At 43.9% G+C, this 25,137-nt stretch overlaps 1 protein-coding gene across 4 annotated transcripts in view; it reads right to left on the reverse strand.

Moving 5' to 3' along the window:
• PPFIBP2 (PPFIA binding protein 2) overlaps positions 1-25,137 on the reverse strand; it is a 158,209-nt gene that overhangs the window by 90,768 nt on the left and 42,304 nt on the right. For all 4 annotated transcript variants that reach the window (XM_040258465.1, XM_040258464.1, XM_040258459.1 and 1 more), the window contains exon 3: positions 11,546-11,760. In XM_040258465.1, coding sequence (XP_040114399.1) covers positions 11,546-11,760 — 215 coding nt within the window. The remainder of the gene's footprint in view (positions 1-11,545; positions 11,761-25,137) is intronic.

Consider the following 25,137-nt stretch of genomic DNA (forward strand, 5'->3'; position numbering starts at 1 on the left):
TGAGTTCCCCAGAGGTAAAGATGCTTGACTCAGAGAAGAGAGATAGGGTCAGCTTCATCTATTAGCTCAACTCATGTGTGATGAATTGGAGGTTGGGGGGAGGAAAGGGGGAGGGAGGGGAAAGAGAAGTGTGAGGGGAGGAGGAAGGGAGGGGGAGGGAGGGGAAGAGAGGAATGGGAGGGGACAGGAAGAAGGGGAGCACAGGAGGGGAGGAGGGAACCGGAGGGGAGGAGGGAACCGGAGGGGAGGAGGGAACCGGAGGGGAGGAGGGAACCGGAGGGGAGGAGACAGACAGGAGGCAGGAGGGGAAGAGAGAGGAGTAGGGAAGGGAGGAGGAGGGAGGAAATCCCGATAAATTGCAGCTAAATTCTTGACATATTTTTATGGTACCCTCAAGTAGTAATTCTTACCTCATTTCTTTTTTGTTTTCCTTTGAAACCCTAAATTTTATATTGTAATTAACTCAATCCACAAATAGCACTCTAAAGGCGTAGGATCAAACCCATAGCTGTGCCCCCTCACTCAGAAGCCCACCCACCCAGGGGCTCCTCACAGTGAGTCACAGAGGGGCTTTGGGGTATCAGACAGGCTCTTGACTACATCCATAAAATGTATACAAAGCACTACGAGTATGTATAAATCACTATTTCTCTGAAATAGCTTTCATCAGATCATCAAAATGATCCCTGACTCCCAGAAGATTGAAAGCCTGGGTTTTAGCCCATCTAAGTATTTACTTGGAAAGGATTAGGCTGCCCTTATTAAGCATGGTGGGGGTGGTCCCACTTCTACTGTACTGCCCTGTGAGGCAGAGCCTCAGGGACTCCCTAGATGCCTCACTAAAGAGAGAGGTCTTCAGGAGCCACACAGGATATACCAATAAGATTCATTATGGTAACCCTATAGCCCTCAGAGCCTTCCCAAAAGCAAGTCAAGGTCAGTGAGACTCAATTCATTACTGTCTGGAACATGAGGCAGCCAGCTGAGGGCAAAGAGCAGGCACCTGATCATTTGCGGGAGTAAAAACACACCTACGAGGCCAGAGCCGTCAGTGAATTCATCCCAGGGTCCAGCAGGGAGACCTCAGGAGAGCTGCTTATCTGGCTGGAATCCCACGTATGCGGGAATGACTGTGGATGGAGTTCTGAGATTTGCTCCTCCTGCTGGTGGCCAGGAATCAGGCACAACTATGGACAGAGAAGGGTCATGAGCTAGTCAGCTGACCTCTGGCCTGCATCCTGAGCTCCAGCTCAGGGCTGAGCCTTGGCCTCTGGGCCATGATGATAGGTGCCAGGACACCCTGATACATCAAACACAGGCTTATGTCCTTCAGCAGGCATGCTGCGCCGTGAGCCTACCTCTGGGGAGAGGAAGGGATGGCCTGAGGACCGTGGTCCTTTGGGCTGCTAGGTCCTGCTTGTGCAATAGCATTCTGGCCCCATAGCCCAGGTACCCACAGTGTCCAGGCATGAAGACCGTCTCCAAAACGGGTAACAGAAGGGGTGGCATACTCTGCCTGTAGAGGGCCAGATGGCAAACGTTTCAGGCTTTGCGGGCCATATGGTTTGTTACAGTCGACTCTCTCATTTACAGCACAAAAGCAGCCACAGCTAACGTGGAAGCCAGTGAGGGTGGCTGTGTTCCAGTGACACTTTGTGTGTGTGTGTGTGTGTGTGTGAACAGTAAGATTTAAATTTTACATCATTTTCACATCACAAATTAGTCCTTTTGTGATTTCCCATCAATCACTGGAAATCACAAAAAATCATGCTTGGCTTTCAGGGAATAACAGATAGGCAGCAGGCCAAATACAGACCCTAGATTGCTGACCCCCAGGTGAGGATGATGTCTCTCTCTATATAATGAATCTCCAGAGACAGAGGGCACTCTTGTAAAAATGCAGATTCAGGCCCAGCAGGTTGGGAATCGGGCCCGAGACTGGGCATCGCTAACAGTCTCCCCATCCTGCCAGTCTTAATGACCATATTTGAGGAGTAAAAGGAAACTATTTTCAGAAGTTCCTTGGAGCACAGGCTACTGAGCAGTTTGCCTGAAGTACAACTCCTGAGCCTTCCTACCTGCCTGAAAGGGCAGGACGCCTAACATTGTGACTCTGGCATGCCCTCTTTGCAGGCAGAGGGTGGGCGGGTGTCTACATGCTCAGACCTCAGGTCATGCTAACCCGGCAACATCGCCCACCATGTCCCCTGGGCCCGGAGCAGGAAATTGAGTGGGGAAGGATTTATTTGCTCTTCCACCAGTGTTTGCACATTCTTGCTCATTTATAAACATTGGTTCTTAGGGACTGAACTAGTCTCAAGTCAGGTCTGAAAGAATCCAGATCTCCAGAATTTTAGTAAGGTACAATTACTTGGAAGAGGGCAAAAAAAAAAAAAAACAAACAAAAAAAAAACACCCAAATTCAGGAAAATTAAAACTGCTAAGTCTGCAATGGCTGAAGGCCCCCAGTTTGGGGTGTTATGCCAGGAAAAAAAAAAAAACTTTCAAAATCCCCAAGGTATAGGAAACGTCTCTAGGACAGGGCCTGAAAAACACAGGTCAGGAAATGGAGAGCCATCCTAAGTAATAGTGTGCCAGTAAAAGGCACTGGGATTAAAGGTGTCTGGAGAGAGCTTCTTAGCTTTGATAATGGAAGGTCAGATCTGTGCTCCCAGGACCAGCAGTCATCCTTCTGGTCTCCTCCCCCAAGGAGAAGGGCGGGGGCACAAGCAGTGGAGGCATCCCAGGCCTATCCTTTGTCCACTGGCTTCCAAGGAAAATAATTCTTTTTGCCAGCTGACTCAGGTACACTGTCCAGCAACTTCATTAATGAGAGGAGCTTATGTCTTCTATCAACGTGGCTGGCTGGGGGTGAAGGGAAAGCAGGCAGTTATTTTTCTCACAAAGTGGGTTCCTTGAGCTTTAGACTTTCCAGCATTTGTCCCTGACTCCCACCTAGTGGCTTTTTCCAGTACTGCACAGAGACAAAGGCCCTCCTCCAACCCGCACACCAGCCATCAGGAGAGAGGAGGACAGGAGAGAAAGTACCTACAAATCTGAGCTCTCAAGTTCACACCTATAGAGGGACACTCACTGGAAACTGACTCACAAAGCCTTCCTTTTTTTTTTTTTTTAATGAAAAACAATCACCAAATTTCCCCTTTTCTAACATCCAGAAAGCCAACATTTTCCTATATAATTCCTGCCTGTAACTTTTCAAAATGAACGTGTTTGCCACACAAATAGCCCATCCATCCATCCATCTCTTACTCCAGGCCCTAGGTGGAGGACAGAGATACAGAGAATTGCAGGGCAAGCTGACGGCTTATAATTCATAAAACAGCTTCTCACCATCCTTTTTTTTTTCCCCCTAAACTCTGGCTTTTCAATATGGTGAACAGATTTGCTCCTCTGGCCAGAATGAAAGACTGCAGGCTGACTCTGGCAGGAACGCAGGGGCTTTGTTTGAGGAGCCACCATCTGTGACGAGGTGGCTGAGCGGATGGGGCCGGTGGGGGGTGGCCATGTACCCTCCTGGGTCTGGTTTATTTCCTTATTTCTGGAGAGTCTGGTTAAGAAGGTAACTGAGGGCACATGGATATCTGATATATAGACTGACAGAGGTGAGACCCAAGATGGGATTCACTTCCCAGAGGAGGCTCCCTGGTCAGGGCATCCCATTTCACCGCTCCAGAGATGACGGCTTCAGCTGAGCCCTGACATGGAGTAGCTATACCAAGAGAGGTTCCCTAACCTGTCTCTACTTTGCAAACTTAAAGGTCCAGACTGAGGGGCTTCTCTGGTGGTTCAGGGGCTAAGAATCCACACTCCCAATGCAGGAGGCCTAGGGTTCAATCCCTGGTCAGGGAACTAGATCCTGCATGCCGAAACTAAGACCCAGCACAGTTAAATAAATAAATATATTTTTAACAAAAGTCCAGACTGAGGAAGGCAGGGACTGATGGCTACCAGGGGGCTACTCTAAAGGCCTTAAACTGTAGAACTGGAATGCGTGGCCAGATCCTACAGAGGCATTGTCAAACCAGCTGTCATTTCCGGTAGGGAAACTGAGTCCCAAAGGAGGGAAACGAGGTTCACCCACATCTACACGAGGGTGGCACAGAGCTGGCCTTTTGGCTCATCCCTCCCTCCCACACTGCCTCACCTGGTCCATTCCCTTCCACCTGCCTGAACACGCTGAGCAGGACACCTGCAGCCTGGCCAAGGAGAGCCTGGGTTCCCCTGGGAGGCCAGGCCTGTTCCATGAACCCCACTTCCAGAAAGTAGCACAGAATGCAGTCCCTCTGGAGGGTCTCTGCCAAGCTCTCCCCTTACCCGCCCTCCCCTCTGCTGCTTCTGGGTTTGTCTTTCCTCAGACTTTAGCCCCTGAAACCTCAGGTCTTCACCAAAAAATCCCGGGGACCCACATCTGAAGTGATTAAACAGTGGGACAGTCTGGTGCCTTGTGGATGAAGAATGTGTGTACCCGGCTATTTGAGAAGCCCCCAGAGATGCTCCATCTGGAGACTGCTGGCCCTGGTATTGCTTGGGCATCTCCCAGGAACCAGGCTCACTGGGTCTAATCACCCCTCCCTTTCTCAGTTCAGTCGCTCAGTCATGTCTGACTCTTTGCAACCCCATGGACTGCAGCACACAGGCTTCCCTGTCCATCACCAACTCCCAGAGTTTGCTCAAACTCATGGACATTAGGTTGGTGATGCCATCCAACCATTTCATCCTCTGTTGCCCTCTTCTCCTCCTGCCTTCAATCTTTCATAGCATCAGGGTCTTACTGGTTGGCTTCTCACTAGTTGGCTGTTTCCAGCCCCTTACGGGCTCCACTCTCCTTGAGAGCTTCACCCCTAGGTCACCACAAGCTTACCTTCATGGAGGGGAAAGAGGCGGCCCCTTTTTGGAACTCTCCTCCATTCCCGTCACAGCAGAGATGCTGCAGCCTTCTGGCATGGTCCTCAGCTTCGTCTCCTGAAAGTCCTGACCCTGAGCTTGGCCTGGTCTGCCAGCCATGAAAGAGGGGCTCAATCTTATACTGTCAAAGGGTGGCCTCATTGATGCTACTCTGCAGGCCAGGCTCCATGAAGCCTGCTTGTCTTGGACTTCAGGAACCTTTCCTGTACAAAAGCCCTGTCCAAAGCTCCGTGGTGTGCCACCAACTTTGAGGATAAGCCCAGAGTTCAGACACAGATACTGAAACTGTGCCCCACAGAGTTTACAGAAGCTAATAATAGAAATTCTTAAATTTGTCTTATAGAACAACAGATAAGAGAATAGCTTGTTAAAACTCTTTTGCTTATAAACTGCCCTCCTTGATTAAGCTCACTTGGTTTGTTTATTTCCTTCTATTTTCCTCCCTTTAATAGCACATCTTTCCAGCTTCACGCAGCCCAGCTGTTTTCCAATTACTTGGAATCATTACCTGACCAGCATGAGCTGGGCAGGGGCTGGTTGGCACCAGCCTAAAGCTGAGTCTGTAAGGATGTCTGAATGAATGGCCTTTTGACGTCAGAGGATTGGAGAACTCCACCCTCAGATGATGCTAAGGGTCTCCATCTCCAATGTGCGGAAACGTGAACCCAGACATACCTGCACAGAACATGGATTTCCTCACAGTCACCGCTCCCCTAAGACCACCCTGCTCATCCCATAAACACTCCAGCTCCCTCACCTTCAGTGAGGCAGATCTGAGACAAAGTCTCCTGTCTTCTCAGCTACCTTGAGAATAAACTCTTCCTTGGCTGTAAACTATGGTACCTCAGTGTTTGACTTGCTGTCAGACAAACAGGTCTGGTTGGGTAACAGTACTGTTCCTTTCCCAGGTGGCTCGGTGGCCAGGAATTCACCTGCCAATGCCGGAGATGCACGATACACAGGTTCAGTCCCTGGGTCAGCAAGATCCTCAGTATTCTTGCCTGGAGAATTCCATGGACAGAGGAATCCATGTGGTCACAAAAAGTCAGACACGACTGAGCAGGCACTGCTCCTAGAACAAGGGAATCCAGGCCCTTTATTCCTTTTATCACTGAAGCCCCAGAGGGTCTCCAGCATTGAGAGCCCCCACACACACTTCCAGACCTAAAGCCTACTCTTCCTGCCCAGAAAGGGAGGATCCTATTTTAGGCCCCAAAGCTCTGGAAATATGCTCACAATCCAGTATCCCTGAATCCTGGGCAGTTCTGTTCCACTTGTATCTTTACCACAAGTCTGGCCTATTTATAACTATTTCCAGGCCAAGGATCCTTGCTGCCCACCCTTGCCAGCACCCAGCAGAGGAGGAACCAGCCCCACTGTAAAGAAACACAGCTGCCCATAGACAGTCTTTCTGACCACAGTGCACTAGGACCAGAGCTCCCTCACCACTTAAGATGTAAGGGCAGGGGCCCAGGACGAGTCTGCTGTTTGCTGTAATCACCAACCACTCCCCTACATCCACCATGGCCCCTTCAGCAGCCCCTGTTTCTGTGCACTACAGTCACCATCATCTGAGCCTGAAGATCCCCGTTGCAGCTACTGATGAACAGAAGACTGAGATTCCTACCACACGATCCTCTCCTCTCTCACCACAGCTAATTACTGGCCTTTAGGTTGACACCTGACCCAAAGGCAGCTAGTCCATAGCTGAGTGTAAGTGAAAATGTCTTTAATTTCTATTTCTTTTGCATTTGATATTTCTTCATATACTTGGAGGACTTAGTCCAAAGATTCTGAATTAGGTCAATGAGATTCTCTCCTTCAGGGGTTAACAGAGATACACAGAAGACATGAACTTGTCAGTCAACAAGAAGACTAACATCAAACCTAAAGGATGTGTGGCAGTCACCGTGAGCTCTCTTCCTAAGGGCCATTCGTTTCCCCTACTTCTTGGTTCCGCCCTGACAGAGGTTCCCCTCCGCTGTGATGAGAGTGCCAGCCTCCGTTGCAGTTAGGGTACGCACATGTGAACAAATCCTGACCACTGGGACCATATGGGAAGCTGTTGGGAGGTTTCACATAGAGGTTTTCCTCCCCAGTTTATAAGAAGAGGACATGTTCTACCTCTGGACACAACTATCTGTGTGAAGGGAGGCTGCCCAGAGATGCAAGTAGCCTTCTTGCAACTTGCCTTACTTCTTAGGGCAGCAGTACCCCAACCTTTTTAGCACCAGGGATCAATTTCATGGAAGACAATTTTTCCATGGGTGGGGGTGGGGTGAATGGTTTCAGAATGATTCAAGCTCATTACCTTTATGTGCCCTTTATTTCTAACCTAATGCCACTGCTGATCTGACAGGAAGTACTGGTCTGCAGCCTAGAGGTTGGGGACCCCTGTGTTAGGGGACATGCCTGAGGAAAAACCAACCCCTGAGGATGGGGAGGGAGAAAAGTCAGTGCCTATAATGTCATCCCAGAACCAGTGATTTAACCCTGGGACCACCCATCCCCTGGACATCAGTTACATATAACTAATACATGTATTATTAGTTATATGTTAGTTACATATATCTTAGTTATATGTTAGTAACATAACATATAATGTTAGTGAGATATAAACCTCCTTACTGTTCATGTTTTATTGAGAAAGAATCCCCACTGACAGATGTCATGAGGCAGGGCTGGGTCATGCTAGGCCAGATTATGACAACTGAGGTTTATGATGAAGGAGAATAGTGCAAACATCCAAGATACCATGAATGAGAAATGAGAGCCTGGCTTTAAGCTATCTTACTAGTTCCAATTCTGGGTCACATGTGTTTTTGTGTGTCTTTCTTGTGGGGGTGGGGAGGGTAGTAATTTGCGCGAGTCTCTGGTTTAAGGCAGTGCTTACAAACTTCAAAGTGAATACCGGTCACCTGGAAACGGTTCAGTGGACTGGGGAGGGGGGAGGCAGGGTCTAACTTTATTTTTCTTTAAGACAAGCTATTAGGGGATGCCAAAGCTGCTGGTCCATAAACTACAATTTGAACAGAAATACCTTCTAATTACAAGCATCAAACTAGACTTCCCTGGTGGTCCAGTGGTTAAGAATCTCCCCACCAATGCAGGCGACAAGGGTTTGATCCCCGGTCTGGGAAGATTCCATATGCCACGGGGTAGCTAAGCCCGTGCACCACAACTGCTGAGCCCAGGCTCCACAAAGAGAAGCCACCGCAATGAGAAGACCACGCATGGCAACTAGAGAGTAGCCCCCCTCACCACAAATAGAAAAAGCCTACACACAGCAACAAAGACCCAGTGCAGCCAAAAATAAACAAATAAAATTTTAAATAAATAAATGAAAGTACCAACCTAAGGCAATCTAAAATTAATCTGAAGAGGAGCTGTGGGTTTGTTCACTGCCTTGAATTCTATTTCCATACAGATAAGACCCGCTATGGACTGTGTGTGCACCAGATTGTAAAATGACTTTAAATCTGGGAAAACGAAAATACACACAGGTGGTCTCCGTCCAGAATCAAAACCTTAACAACCAGCCCTGGTATCTTGGAATGTTTATATGAACTTTTGACCCCGCCCCCCCTCAGAGTACACCACTCATAGGTTGCTGATGGCCATAATTACTCCAAAAGATTTATGAATGCAACAACTTTTAGAAATATCTATCCCAAGGCAAGCATTTCCCCAACTGTTATAAAGAGCCACCAAAACAGATCTGCAAATCTGAACGCAAGCTGTTTCCTGGGATGGATCTTGCAAAACCAACCACCACTAGGACTACTTTCAGATCCAAAATAGTTTTTAAGAATCTCTTTTGGTAAATTATAAAAGTTAGATCCTTATTTCTAAAAAGACTGCAGATGAATACAAATCAAACTATAAACCTACTGGAGAGAGTATACAGGTGAATATTATTGGTCAAGTAGGGCCTTTCTAGAAAGAAAAGAAGCTCAAACAGGAAAGACTGATAAAATTACAATTCTTTTATAACTAAAAAAAAACCACCACCAAAAACAACATTTAAAAACGAAAGTGAGGAAAAGGAACCCCACAAAGCAAAGAGCTAGTAAAAAGTCATTAAATATAAGAAAAGCATTAAAACCCAAATAGGGTCAGGGAGGCAAGAATACAGATGCTAACAGATCAGACTACAGCAGGCACAACCAAGAGATTCAAAATAATCGCTGGGTTGTGTATGTGAAGAAAATATTAAAACTATTTTCTTAACTGGTCTTTTAAAAAGGATCTTCTACTGGGACTATGCTTTATAACTTACATATATTAGGACAATTCTCCATATATGAATATGTATATTTGGAGAATGAATTTTTTTTTCATATTGGGGTATGAGATCAAAAGTTTTGAAACCATACAGAAGAATAAATATCAATAAGCTTATATAAAAATTCAGCCTTTCTACTAAACAAGGAAATGGAAAGATAAAATGAAACACTTTTTCCTATGAAATTAGCTGTTTTTTCAATCTTAGTGCTTGTTGTTGATCAGGATGTACCTCAAACCCTGCCAAAGAAAATATAAATGGGCAAAATCTTTCTGAAAAGCGGTTTGGAAAAAATGTGTCACAAGGCTTAAAGATATTAATACCTTTGATCAGAGTTTGCCAGACTTAGCAAACTGCATGAAACACATTTATTAAAAAATATCATTTATCTAAAATTCCAACTCAACGGAACATTCTGCATTTTATCTGCTAAGCCTGCTTTAACTATTATTCTACTTTCACGAGTCCATCTGAAGAAAATATTTAGGGATAAATATTTCTAGACAAAGACAGTCTCTACAGCAATGCCACATTATCTCAATTCAATATTAGAGGAATGGCTACATAAATTCAGGCACATCTGTGCAAGGTAAATATACATAGTCACTGCAAATTATGTATTGATAGTCTGTCTTTATCCTGCTTCATGCAGATATTCACAAGTTTTGCTGAAAAAATGTTCAGTGTTTCCTGCCCTGCACTGGCTAGAAATGGTACATATTATACAATACATGTGCACCGTCTCACCTTTCCAAAGTTTAATAAGCTCTGAGTTCTAAAATGCATCTAGACCCAAGGATTTCAGGTTAATGAATTATGAACCCGTATTATTTTCTTGAGGCTTCATAAAATTTTCTGTAAACACTGCAGCCTGAGTCAGCACTAGCAGAATTGCAAGGAGGGATAGATGTCCACGCCAGGAGTAAAGTGAGCTAGAGAGTCGCAGCCGCACAAAGAGGTGAGCAGAAGATGGTCAGATATGACAGGGCAGGAGCCAGGACCAGCATCATAAAGCAAAAACAGTAACAGCCAGAGCATGCCTCTCTAGGGAGGCGAAGGGGATCCTCTAGCTGGGGAAAAAGAGGACCAACCTACCTAAGCCATTCCCCGGCAATTTCCAACCTAGTTAAAAGAGCATGTGGAGGGCTTCCCCAGTAGTCCAGTGCACGGGTTTGATCCCTGGTCTGGGAAGATCCCACGTGCTGCAGGGCAACTAAGCCCATGAGCCACAACTACTGAGCCCTCCCTCTAGAACCTTCGAGACAAAACTATTGATCCCACATGCTCTGGAGCCCGTGCTCCACAAGAGAAGCCACTTCAATGAGAAGCCCCCCCACACAACTAGAGAGTAGCCCTAGCCCCCACCACCACAACTAGAGAAAGCCCATACACAGCAATAGACCCTACACAGCCAAAAATAAAGCAGCAAATAAATAAATAAATGGAGCCCTGGAGAAGCAGGTGGGGGCTTCCATCATCAGTCTGAGAGAACCACCAAGAACCATCTTCATGCGGGGAAGGGATGAGAAGCTGGTCTGCAAACCAGAACTGTAACAGGCCCACCCAAGGCCACCCAAGGCCCACCCAGGAGCCTTCACCTTCCTCTGTGGGCAATCTCGGTTGCTGCTGTAACTAATTACCACAAACTCAGTGACTTGCAATGACACAAATTCATTATGTTACAGTTCTGGAGGTCAGAAGTCTAAAATGGTTCTTACTGGGCTAAAATCAAGCTGTGGGTAAGACTGCTTTTCTTTCTGGAGAAGAGGCCAGTTTTCCAGCTCCCGATGGCTGCCCGTGTTCCCTGGTTCTTGGCCCTTCCATCTTCAAAGCCAGCAGCGGTCGGGGAGTGGGGGTGTGAGTCCTACGCCCACCCATCACTCCAACACTGACTCTTCTGCCTCCCCTTCCTTTTACAAGGATGCCAGTGATTACACTGAGCCCACCTGGATAACTCAGGCCACTCTTCCCACTTTAAATTCAGCTAAATAGCAACCTTAATTCCACCTGATTCCTTCCCTTCCACCATGTATGGAAACTTATTCACAGGTTCTAGCAATAAGGATGTAAGCATCTTCAGAAGATCATTATTCTCCCTACCACACTGGCATGGGCATGTTACAGAACCCTAGGTTGACAGCCTACGTGACGAGAATATTGAACAACACACATCATGAACATGATAAAGAATTCATCAGTGTTCAGAGGAAGGCATGCAGATGTGACTATCTACGGATTCCTGAAGAGGAGGAGCTAGGGCCCCTCGGATAAACCTGATGGCATTCCACGGGCTCCATGACTGTGCTCCCCCACCCAGGCCGTGGGCCTACTCACCGAGCTCTCCTGGAACCAATCCTTTATGTAGGCAGCTGTGGGGCCCGGGATCTGGCTCAGGAGGGCTGCCCTCTCCTGAGGATGCTCCAGCATCTCCAAGGCCAGCCTCAAGTCCTCGACGAGATGGAGCACTGGGAAGGGGTTCATGTAGGAGGCTGGGGAGGCCGGTCCGGGCTCACAGGTACCATCGCTAATATCTGCCCCTGTTTTAGTTCCTGGAATAAGAGAGAGGTGGGAATCCAGGTGAGAATGGTAGATGCCATGGGCAAGGAACTGGTAAAGAGCAAAGTTAGTGAAAGGGGAGGGGAGAGGGACGGATCAGAAGACTAGATGACCACTTCCATCTCGCAGAATCACTCACAAAGTGAACTTGGCAGAAATCATCTTTCATCCTGGGTTGGGCATGAGAGAGGAGATGACTGTGCCCATTGTGACTAGCTGGGGGAGGCTCACATGCTCAGACAAGCGGGAGGACACAGCCAGACCTTACCTGCGACTAAGTACTTGTGTGCTGAAACAGTGAGACGCCAGTCCCCAGCTGTGAGATGAATAAATGTGTCTTCTTTGAACTTAAAGTGGTAAACTGTATGCATAGAGACCCGCACACCCTTGTATGCCCATTCCACCCCCCTCACCCCAAGGTGGCTCCTCACTCTGGGCTGGTCTTAGTGACTTGCTCTGACCAACAGGATGCAGAGGAAGTGATCCTGTGTGGGATCTGGTGAGGAGGAGTGAATCAAAATCTTTCTAGATCTTCCCAGTTGGGCGATTCTATATCCTCTGATACACTCACACCTTTGACTTGTATTTAACACTGTGTGTATCCATATTTCATCTCCCTTCATGGACTGTGAAGTCTCTGAGGGCAGAGCCCCTGTTATCATTGGCTGACACAGTTATCATGCCCCCTGCCCAGTAGACTGTGAGGGGAACTGGCTGAATGTCTGTACATATGCTTGGATGGATAGCTAAGGGCAAGAATGCCTGGATTTCCACAGAGATCTGGGATACTGGGTCAGCTTTTTCTAAATTGGTATGTCCCAAATAGGACTGTGTTTGCCTTTCTAAACCCCACCATTAAAAAAGAAGAAGAAAAAAGTCTTCTTTGCATAGATGGTGATATATTTTCTAAACCAAAACTGGGGCAACAGAGTCTAACAAAGGATTTCTATGCTGCTTTCATCAGTTAAGAAACATTTTAGAAAATATGGTTCATGGTGGAATTTCCAGGGCATTTGAATTGTTTACAAAGCCAACAGAATAAAATATTTGAAATCAAGACTCTTGCTGGAAAAAGTGGGCTGTCGAGCCACCATATCCACGGTTACACTGCAGGCCTGTTGTCTAATTCCAGGCTCCTCTACTCTTTTCAAAGCCAACTTCCTACTTGCCCTGGCAGTCTTTGGAATGCGAACTCCACACAGAAGGAAACAATTACTTTTAGATTGCTGGTTTGCTTTCTGAAAGTGCAGGTTAGAGGGAATTGCGGATCACAATCCACAAACAAGTCCGTGGCTCTGGGGAGCTGGGAGACGGCCCTGTTACCCCGACTCTGATGCGTGCTCACCCCTTTCTGGCTTCTACGAATCCACTTAAGAGTTGCCTAGGAAAGGCCACAGTCTAAAACTACAGGAAGAAAACACAAGTAGAGCAAGACCCCCAGTCTCCAAACAAATGCTAAGTCATGCCTCTCCATCCTGAACACACTCCAACACACACACACACATGCATTTACAAATGCAGGATAAGTCAGGCCAGAAGTATGTGGGAAGACAGGTTTTCATTCACTTTCTATCAGTGAGGCCTTGGACAAGTCCCTTCCATTCTGCGGGCCACTCCCTGCCCCCAAAGCCTTGGGATTTTTTTTCTTACTATTCAACTATTGTATGTGTGTGTAAAGGTGTATGAGTGCGTGTGTATCTGTGTCCATGTTTGCATGTAATGTGTACATACATAAAAGGCTTTAATTTTTCTTTACCATTTACATCAATATATAGGCTCAGAAAATGGTCCAAAATGGTGAAACTCCTTAGGCCTAGCACTAGCAAAGGTAACAATTACCCAGAAGACTCAATTCCACATGCCACACAGATTCTCTACAGCCAACTGACTGCTACGGAAAAACTACAGTCACAGAGGGAAACACACAAAAACAGGACTATCAGACGCAACAAATAAGAAACTGCATACCCTCATACCTAGGTTTAACAAAACAATACAGAAGTGACAATAACAGAAGGCAAGATGTTGACCCCTAAAATGCCTCTCAGAAAACAGCAGCTCACCCCCTGTTCAAGCCCTATTAAAGTTTCTCTTTGGGGGCAATCTCTCAATTACTTTATCTTGAACAATAAAGGATTCTTTGGAGAAGACAGATTAACACAAAGGGCTTCAGTTTTATATACATACTGAAATCCTCTACAGATGCCAGAGTCCCGCCTCCAGGGTTCTACTTTGATTGGTCTGAGGCTGATCTGGGATAACGAGAAGCTGCCCAGGTGATTCCGGTGTGCAGTTTAAGTGGAAACCATTGACTAGCAAATCAAATTAATCCATGCCAAGTTTTGATGTTTAGAGAGGACACTCCTGAGAATTTTTATCTGAAGCACATTAAAACCAACATTTAATACAGATTCAGTAATTGTTAGGGGGAGATGAAACAACCCAAAATGCAAGTATAGGATTTTATCGAAAGCCTTTCAATGGTCATGTTCAAAAGCAACTAAGTATGTGTAGCAGTTATTAGGATTATTCAGAAATGTTTTGGATCTCTTCCACTTAAGCTCATACTGGGACAACACTTCTGCCCCTTGAAGCTACTCACAGCCACATGACTTCCTCTGACCAATTAACATGAAAAGTGACATTGTCACTTCTAGAAGAAGGTCTTTAGGAACAAGAACACAATTCCTTTTATCTCTTTCACTTGCTCTGGCCTCTGGCAATGGTGGGAACTGAATCTACCCATGTTCCAAAGAGATGATGACATAGACCAGAGCCCTAAGCAGACCTGGGGCAGTGGGGGAACTTGTGGTAGAAGCTGTTTCAAGGCAACTGATACTGTGGGACTGTTTGTTACTGCAGCATGACGACTTAGCCTGTCTTCATTTACATGATATATGTTACACAATTCAGAAATACATACATACAAACATGGTAAACTTTTTAAAAACGATCTTTATCAAACAAATGAGGTTCTTCGACATGAGATGAAATAATTGATGACAGCCTTGTATATGAATTTTCAAAGTGCTGTGTTTACAACAACTTAAAATTTAAAACATGGACTCTAAAACTCTGCACATCAAAAGCGTGATGCATGTTGGTAGCTCAGGCCCCACCTCTACATTTTATCAACATCCCCAAATGCTCTTCAGCTGCTCTGGGATGCTATATTTTTATTCAGAAACTAGTTCTTATAATGACAGAAATAGTATGTTCGGATAAAGGTAAAATGCTTGAATAAACGTATTATTTAAAATGTGCTGGTGAGACAAAAAATTCATAACTTTTTGCAAATTAGTGCCTGTAAATACACATGTGACTAAATATCATGAGTACTTGTCTATTTGGAATATATTTGGACATATGTTTTACCTAAAGGGAAGTAAAAAAGGAAGATGTAGAAACTTTAATGAAAGGACAAGAAAGCATGAGAAAAGAACAGAAATTTGAAAAAGAACCAACTGGAAACCAAAATACAAAGAATACAGTTACTCAGGTTAGAAAATTAAGTGCATAGGTTAAACAGATAAGAGAATTACTGGAATGGAAGGTGGAAGAAGCTATTGAAGCAGAGGCCAAAGAGAAAATGGTTATGGATTTATCACCAATAAAATCTTCATTCGGGCTTCCCTGGTGGCTCGGTGGCAGTCAATGTGCCTGCGAAAGCAGCAGACACAGGTTCCATCCCTGATCCAAGAAGACCCCACATGCTGCAGAGCAGCTAAGCCACAAACACTGAGCCTGCGCTCTAGAGCCTGGGAGCCACAACTACTGAGCCCACATGCTGCAATTACCGAAGCGCCCTAGAGCCTGTGGTCTGCAACAAGAGAAGCCACCACAATGAGAAGCCCGTGCAACATAACTAGAGACAAGCCCTCGCTGCAAGAAAGACCCAGAACCGCCAAAAACAAATAAATAAAATTTTAAAAAAATCTTCAGTCTTCTTAGTTTAAAGACACACATTGAGTCCCCAAAGGGATACATTAAAACAAATCCTAGTAACAACATAGTGAAACTGAAGAACAAAGATAAAAGAAATTTAAAAGCAACCAGAGATAAAAGATATTCTACAATTAGACTGTCAAAGACTTCTCATCAGCAATAAGTCCCGATGACCACAAAATATCTTCAGGTAGTGACCAACTTATAATCGTACAAGATAAACTACCACTCAAGATTTAAGAATAAAATTAGGACATTTTTCACATAAGTGACGCATGCAATTCATTACTGGCAGAGTATTTCTGAAGGGATTTTAAAAAAGGGATCTACTTCATGAAGCAGGAAAAACTGCACCAGCTAAAAAGGAGGGCGATAGAACAATCAACTCTGTCAGAGAAGTTGTTTAAATTGTTCATTAAACAAAGTAAATACTGTCAGTTTAAAAAACACACATGGCAGGGGAGAGGGGCAGCTCTGAAGAGTGGTTGAACCCAGGGTCTGTTTCCCCAGGGCCAGCTGCAGCCACCCCCTGTCTCTCTTCCAGGACAAGCAGAAGAAAGACCATGTGAGAACACAGTGAGAAAAAAATAGTCCACAAGCAGTTAGAGAGGTCTTACCAGAAATCAACCCTGTCGGCACCTTGATCTCAGATTTTTCGGCCTCCAGAACTATTTTCCATTTCTTCTTGATGCTCTTCGGTAGTATACAGTATGACAAAATGCGCATGACAGGGGTATTTATAGATAGCTGTTACTCGGGCGGAGCCTTTGAAATAGAGAGGAGCTGCAGCTTCACCCTCAAGACACAGATCTGCAGCCCCTTGGGCACCATCAGACACCTCCACTGAAGACCCAGAATGGAGACCACTGGACCACATGTCCTGTACATTCTCTAACAAACACTTAGACCTAAGGTATTTATTTCAACATTTTTCTTTGAGAGCTAAGACTAGTTTATGAAATATGGGATGATGAAAAAAACTTGGATTTTGAGATTCAATGGATTTAGTATTATTTCCTAATTATGCTTTCCAGTTAATCTTTCTATGCCTCAATTTTCTGTCTGTAAAAAAGGGATAGCAACACTGTTTATCTTTCATGATTTTCATAAAGATGAGGTCAAATAATGCTTTATGATATCTGATAAAAAATACATGTTCAATGAATGATAATAAATAGCACAATACTTGGGGGACTATAAATAAAGATGATACCAGAATACAAAACTATGGAAGATGGGGCACTGATGGGAATTAAAGCATTCTAACACTCATGTACTACTGAAGAGGAAGACAGAATTATTCTATAAAGATATTTGTATTTCACCTTTGTGGTAAGGATTCATGCTAAAAATGTAAGGATGAGCATTAAAAATACAGAAATAGATGTTTGACTTCCTAAGAGAGATATAAAAACAACTTGATCAATACAACAGACGCCAGCAAGGCAAAACCAAAAAACAAGTTAAAAAGAAACAGAAACATAAAATGGAGAAATAAGCACATACCTATCTATATACTCCCCTTCAAGGATCGCAGTCTTGTCATGGCAAAGGGGCTTGGGTAACTGAATGAAGCTATGAGCATGCTTGCAGCCACCCAAGACAGATGGGTCATAGTAAAGAGTTCTGACAAAACATGGTCCACTGGAGGAGGGAACGGCAACCCATCCCAGTGTTCTTGCCTAGAGAATCTCATGGACAGTATGAAAAGGCAAAAAGATACGACACCAGGAGATGAATCCCCTAGATTGGTAGGAGTCCAGTATACTCCCTGGTGGCTCAGATGGTAAAGAATCCACCTGCAATGCAGGAGACCCAGGTTCAATACTTGAGTCAGGAAGATTGCCTGGAGAAGGGAATGGCTATCCACTCCAGTATTCCTGCCTGAAGAATTCCATGGAGAGAGGAGCCTGGTGAGCTATAGTCCATGGGGTTGCAAAGAGTTAACACTGGGGAAGACTGGAGGGCAATTACTAATAGCTCCAGAAAGAATGAAACCACTGGGCCAAAGTGGAAATGATGCTCAGCTGTGGATATGTCTAGAGGTGAAAGTAGAGTACAATGTTGAAAGTAAAGTAATGTTGTAAAGGACAATATTGCTTAGGAACCTGAAAAGTCAGGTCCATGAATCAAGGTAAATTGGATGTGGTCAAACAGGAGACGGCAAGACTGAACATCAACATCTTAGGAATCAGTGAATTAAAATAGACAGGAATGGGTGAATTTAATTGAGATGACCATTATATCTACTACTGTGGACATGAATCCCTTAGAAGAAATGGAATAGCCCTCACAGTCAACAAGAGTCTGAAATTCAGTACTTGGATGCAACCTCAAAAACAACAGAATGATCTTGGTTCATTTTCAAGGTGTACCATCCATCATCACAGTAATCCAAGTCTATGCCCCAACCATTGATGCCCAAGAAGCTGAAACTGACTGGTTGTATGAAGACCTACAAGACCTTCTAGAAGTAATACCAAAAAAGAAAAAGATGACCATTTCGTCATAGGGGATTGGAATGCAAAAGTAGGAAGTCAAGAGATACCTGGAATAACAGGCAAGTTTGGCCTTGGAATACAAAATAAAGCAGGGCAAAAGCTAACAGAGTTTTGTCAACAGGATACACTGGTCATAGCAAACACCCTCTTCTAACAACACAAGAGATGACTCTACACGTCGATATCACCAAATCAGTTCAATTCTGTTCAGTCACTCAGTCATGTCCAACTCTTTGTGACCACCTAGACTGCAGCACACCAGGCTTCCCTGTCTATCAGCAGCTCGTGGAGATTGCTCAAATTCATGTCTAGTCGGTGATGCCATCCAATCATCTCATCCTCTGTCATTCCCTTCTCCTCCTACCTTCAAATCTTTCCCAGCATTAGGGTCTTTTCTAGTGAGTCAGTTCTTCCTTTCATGTGGCCAAAGTATTGGAGCTTCAGCTTCATCATCAGTCCTTACAATGAGTATTCAGGACTGATATCCTGTAGGATTGACAAATTGGATCTCCTTGCAGTCCAAGGGACTCTCAGGAGTCTTCTCCAACACCACACTTCAAAAGCATCAATTCTTCAGCACTCAGCTTTCTTTATGGTCCAACCCTCACATCCATACAGGACTACTGGAAAAACCATAGCTTTGACTAGATGAACCTTTGTTGGCAAAGTAATGTCTTTGCTTTTTCATATGCTGTCTAGGTGAGTCATAGCTTTTCTTCCAAGGAGCAAGTGTCTTTTAATTTCATGGCTGCAGTCACCATCTGCAGTGATTTTGGAGCCCAAGAAAATAAAGTATGTCGCTATTTCCACTGTTTCCCCATCTATTTGCCATGAAGTGATGGGACCAGATACCATGATCATATCACCAAATGGTCAATACCAAAATCACATTGATTATATTATTTGCAGCCAAAGATGGAGAAGCTCATCTTTTGCTGATATAGTCAGCAAAAACAAGACTTGGAACTGACTGGCTCAGACCATGAGCTCCTTATTGAAAAACTCAGGATTAAATTGAACAAAATAGGGAAATCCACTAGGCCATTCAGGTATGATCTAAATCAAATTCATTATCATTATACAGTGGAAGTAACAAATAGATTCAAGGGGTTAGATCTGGTAGACAGAGTGCCTGAAGAACTATGGATGGAGGTTTATAACATTGTACAGGAGACAGTAACCAAAACCACCCCAAAGAAAAAGAAATTCAAGATGGCAAAGTGGTTGTCTGAGAAGGCTTTAGAAACACCTGAAGAAAGAAGATAAGGGAAAGAAAAAAGGTCTTAATGACCCTGATTACCATAATGGTATGGTCACTCACCTAGAGCTGGACATCCTGAAGTGTAAAGTGGGCCTTAGGAAATATTAATATGAACAAAGCTAGTGAAGGTGAGAGAAATTCCAGCTCAAATATTTAAAATCCTAAAAGATGATGCTGTGAAAGTGTTGTACTCAACATGCCAGCAAATCTGGAAAACTCAGCAGTGGCCACAGGATTGGAAAAGGTCAGTTTTCATTCCAATCCCAAAGAAAGGCAATGCCAAAGAATGTTCAAACTACCACACAATTGCACTCATCTCACACACTAGCAAAGTAATGTTCAAAATTCTCCAAGCCAGAGTTCAACAGTATGTGAACTGTGAACTTGCAAATGTTCAAGTTGGATTTAGAAAAGGCAGAGAAACAGATCAAATTGCCAACATCCACTGGATTATCGAAAAAGCAATAGAACTCCAAAAAAAATCTACTTTTGCTTTATTCACTACACCAAGGCCTTTGACTGTGAGGATCACAACAAACTGTGGAAAATTCTTCAAGAGATGGAAATACCAGACCACCTGACCTGCCTCTTGAGAAATCTGTATGCAGGTCAAGAAGCAACAGTTAGAACTGGACATGAAACAACAGACTGGTTCCAAATCGGGAAAGGAGTATGTCAAGGCTGTATATTGCTACTCCGCTTATTTAACTTCTATGCAGAGTACATCATGCAAAATGCTGGGCTTGATGAAGCACAAGCTGGAATCAAGATTGATGGGAGACATATCAATAACCTCAGATATGCAGATGACACCACCCTTATGGCAGAAAGCAAAGAAGACCTAAGGGGCCTCTTGATGACAGTGAAAAAGTTGGCTCAAAACTCAACATTCAGAAGACTAGGATCATGGCATCCGGTCCCATCACTTCATGGCAAAGTGATGGGCAGACAAATGCAGTGACATGACATGACAATGCAAACAGTGACAGACTTTATTTTTTGGCAGCTCCAAAATCATTGCAGATGGTGACTGCAGCCATGAAATTAAAAGACGCTTGCTCCTTGGAAGAAAAGCTATGACTCACCTAGATAGCATATTAAAAAGCAGAGACATTACTTTACCAATGAAGGTCTATCTAGTCAAAGCTATGGTTTTTTCCAGTGGTCATGTATGGATGTGAGAGTTGAACTATAAAGAAGGCTGAGTGCCAAAGAAGCAATGCATTTGAACTTGGTGTTGGAGAAGACTCTTGAGAGTCCCTTGGACAGCAAGGAGATCCAACCAGTCCATCCTAAAGGAAATCAGTCCTGAATACTCACTGGAAGGACTAATGCTGAAGCTGAAACTCCAATACTTTGGCCACCTGATGTGAAGAACTGACTCATTGGAAAAGACCCTGATGCTGGGAAAGATTGAAGGCGGGAGGAGTAAAGTGGACGACAGAGGATGAGACGGTTGGATAGCATCACCGATACAATGGACATGAGTTTGAGTAGGCTCCAGGAGTTGGTGATGGACAGGAAAGCCTGGCATACTGCAGTCCATGGGGTTGCAAAGAGTTGGACATAACTGAGTGACTGAACTGAACTGCCTTAACAATATTATGATGGTTTTTGTCATACCATCACATTCATGTCATTTGTGTCATCAACATGAATTGGCCATAGGTATACACATATCCCCTTCCTTGCGAACCTACTTCCCACCTCCCTCCCCATCCTACCCCTCTAGGTTATCACAAAGCACCAGCTTTGGGTTCCCTGCATCTTACAATAAACTCCCACTGTTCTACATACAGTAATGTCTTACATATGGTAATGTATATGTTTCAATGCTATTCTCTCAAATCATGAAAATTCTTAATAAGATGGGAGTACCAGACCACCTTCATGTCTCCTGAGAAACCTGTATGTGAGTCAGGAAGCAACTGTTTGAACTGGATACAGAACAACAGACTGGTTCAAAATTGGGAAAGAGTATGATAAGGCTTTATATTGTCACCCTGCTTATTTAACTTATATACATATATCATGTGAAATGCTGAGCTGGATAAATCACCAGTTGGAATCAAGATTGCCAGGAGAAATAACAACATCGAATATGCAGATGATCAGACTCTAATGACAGAAAATGAAGAGGAACTGAAGAGCCTCTTGATGGTGGTGAAAGAGGAGAATGCATTGATGTATGTACTTTTGATCAAAAAAAAAATTAAGACTAATCACATATACACATAATCACTAGATAAAAAGATTTAAAAAACCATTTGAACAAACCTATAAAAAGTTGAATCATAATCTGATATTTTTCCACAGCGAAAATACCAGGCCACATACTTTTACAAGTTAGCTCTAGTCAATGTTCATGAAGTGAATGATTCTCATCTAACTCTTGTGTTCAGTATAGAAAAAGAGGGATTGTTCCAAACTGCTTCAATAAGGATAGCTGCCAGTACAACTTATAGACCAGACTGTGAATGGTGACCCCTGTAACTGAACAATTTAGCAGTTCTTAGTACCACAAAGGCAAATTACAAGCCTTCTCACTGATGAACTTACATATCAAATCCTAAACAGAAGAGTACAGACTAATTCTCACAGTGTATAAAAATGACCCTCTCCCTTGCATCTCCCACATCGCAGGCAGATTTTTTACTGTCTGAGCCACCGGGGAAGCCCTACATATCAAATCTTAAATATAAATTTACAAACCAAATCGCACAGTGTATAAAAAAGACCCTCTCCCTTGGGAAATGACAGATCAAGCAGGCCCCAAAATAAAAACTTTAGTGGTGATATAGCAAAAGACATATAAAGAACGATGTGCTAAACAGTGGAGACAGTACATTGTGTTCAAGCACATATAAAGCCTTTTCTCAAAAATGACTATAGACTAGGCCATACAGAAAGTCTTAGCAAAAATCAAGAATTGCTATTATGGGTACTATTCCAGTCTCCGTATTTCTGTGGGAGGAGAGAATGGTTTCCACCTATTTCCCCTCGCATAGCTCTTCCTCAATAGAGGAATACCCCTGATGACAGAACTGAAAGATGGAATTCTCCCTAGAGATGCCTGTCCCCATATGCAGGCATTATCTGTCAAGGAAGCTTTCTGAGACCAGCTCCACCCCCAGCAAGATGGAAGTCTAGAAGTTTGGGATTACATTCAATTCAAGGAAGTGTGTAGGATGAGTGGGTCCAAGATCCTGTGGCTTCAGGTCGAGTTAAGGTTCCTAGTCAGGTAAACTAATGATAAAGCTGATACTCTGATCTCTTTCTGACTCCTTTGTCTGTTCCTTCAGTTCAGTTCAGTTCAGTTCTGTCAGTCGTGTCCGACTCTTTGCGACCCCATGAATGGCAGCACGCCAGGCCTCCCTGTCCATCACCAACTCCCGGAGTTCACTCAAACTCACGTCCATCGAGTCCGTGATGCCATCCAGCCATCTCATCTTCGGTCGTCCCCTTCTCCTCCTGCCCCCAATCCCTCCCAGCATCAGAGTATTTTCCAATGAGTCAACTCTTCGCATGAGGTGGCCAAAGTACTGGAGTTTCAGCTTCAGCATCATTTCCTCCAAAGAAATCCCAGGGCTGATCTTCAGAATGGACTGGTTGGATCTCCTTGCAGTCCAAGGGACTCTCAGGAGTCTTCTCCAACACCACAGTTCAAAAGCATCAATTCTTCGGCGCTCAGCTTTCTTCACAGTCCAACTCTCACATCCATACATGACCACTGGAAAAACCATAGCCTTGACTAGATGGGCCTTTGTTGGCAAAGTAATGTCTCTGCTTTTGAATATGCTGTCTAGGTTGGTCATAACTTTCCTTCCAAGGAGTAAGCGTCTTTTAATTTCATGGCTGCCGTCACCATCTGCAGTGATTTTGGAGCCCAAAAAAATAAAGTCTGACACTCTTTCCACTGTTTCCCCATCTATTTGCCATGAAGTGTTGGAACCAGATGCCATGATCTTCGTTTTCTGAATGTTGAGCTTTAAGCCAACTTTTACACTCTCCCCTTTCACTTTCATCAAGAGGCTTCTTAGTTCCTCTTCACTTAATGCTATAAGGGTGGTGTCATCTGCATATCTGAGGTTATTGATATTTCTCCCGGTAATCTTGATCCACGGAACCAAATAAGCAGGGGAATAAATGGATGCCATTCTTTTTAAATTTTTTATTTAAGTATAGTTGATTTACAACATTGAAAGAGATGTTAGTTATTACCTTTGTGGTAGAATAATGACCCTCCCAAAGATGTCCACATCCCACCCCTGAAAAGTATGGGTGTGTTTGTTACCTAATATAGCAGAAGGGACTCTACAGACGTGATTAAGAATCATGAGATGGAGTTATTATCCTGGATTTTTAATCACATGAGCTCTTAGAAAAGGGAGGCAGAAGAATGGGTCAGAGAGATATGACATGAGGACTCGCCCTGCCACTGCTGGCTTTGAAGATGGAGGAAGGGGTTGTGAACCAAGGAAGGTGACGGTATTACAGCTGCAATAGGGCACGTCATGACAGACTAGTTGTACTCAGAAAAATCCCAAAGGACACCCTAAAATTAAAAAACACAAATACATATACTTTTTAAAGCAACTGAACTGAAGGAAATTTTCTGAACTCAGTAGCTCAGGAGAAAAAGCATTTGAGCTCCTGTTCCTGGCACATCTGGGCTTGAATGGGCCGCTTGAGGACAGGAGACAAAGTTTAAGGCCAGAACAAAGGGAGAGGTCAAATGGGAGACCTCTGCATAAGGCCAGGAAGCAAAGGGCAATACCCTCAGCCTATCACTAGAAAAAAATCACCCACAGAACTTGGCCTTGATGCTGGAAATATGAACACACATAAACAATTCTATGTTTTCAAACATTAAAAGAAGGGGAAGAGAAGTGAAGAAAGATAAGTGCAGAAATCAAAAAATAAAATAGTTGATAAACAAATGAGACCTAGTCAACATAAGCTTTCACACAACAGAGGAAACCATCAACAAAAAGACAACCTAAGGAACAGGAGAATATATTTGCAAATGACACTGCTGAAATGGATTAATTTTCAAAATATACAAACAGCTTACACGCAACTCGACAACAAAAAAGCAACAACCCATTCCAAAAAGGGTAAAAGACCTAGCCTTTTATCCATAAGACATACAGATGGCCAACAGGCACATGAAAAGATGCTCAATATCATCACTAATTATTAGAGAAATGCAAATCAAAACTACTTGAGGTATCATCTCACAACTGTCAGAATGGCCATCATCCAAAAGTCAACAAACATAAATTCTGGAGAGGGTGTGGAGAAAAAGAATTCTGCTATGCTGTTGGTAGGAATGTAAATTGGTGGGGCCCTTATGAAGAACAGAACGGAGAAACTAAAAATAGAGTTACCACATGATCTAGCAATCCCACTATTGGGCATATATCTGGAAAGGATGAAAAGTGTAACTTGAAAAGATACAGGCACCCCAATGTTCACAGCAGCACTATCTGCAATAGCTAAGACATGGAAGCAACCTAAGTGTCCATCAACAGATGAAAGAATGGATAAAGAAGATTTTCTATACACACACACACACAGAATGGAATGTCACTCAGTCACAGAAAAGAATGAAATAATGCCATTTACAGCAACATGCATGGACTTAAAGATTATCATACTAA

Source organism: Oryx dammah, unplaced genomic scaffold (genome assembly GCF_014754425.2).
Source record: "Oryx dammah isolate SB20612 unplaced genomic scaffold, SCBI_Odam_1.1 HiC_scaffold_17, whole genome shotgun sequence".
NCBI classification, from domain to species: Eukaryota; Metazoa; Chordata; class Mammalia; order Artiodactyla; family Bovidae; genus Oryx; species Oryx dammah.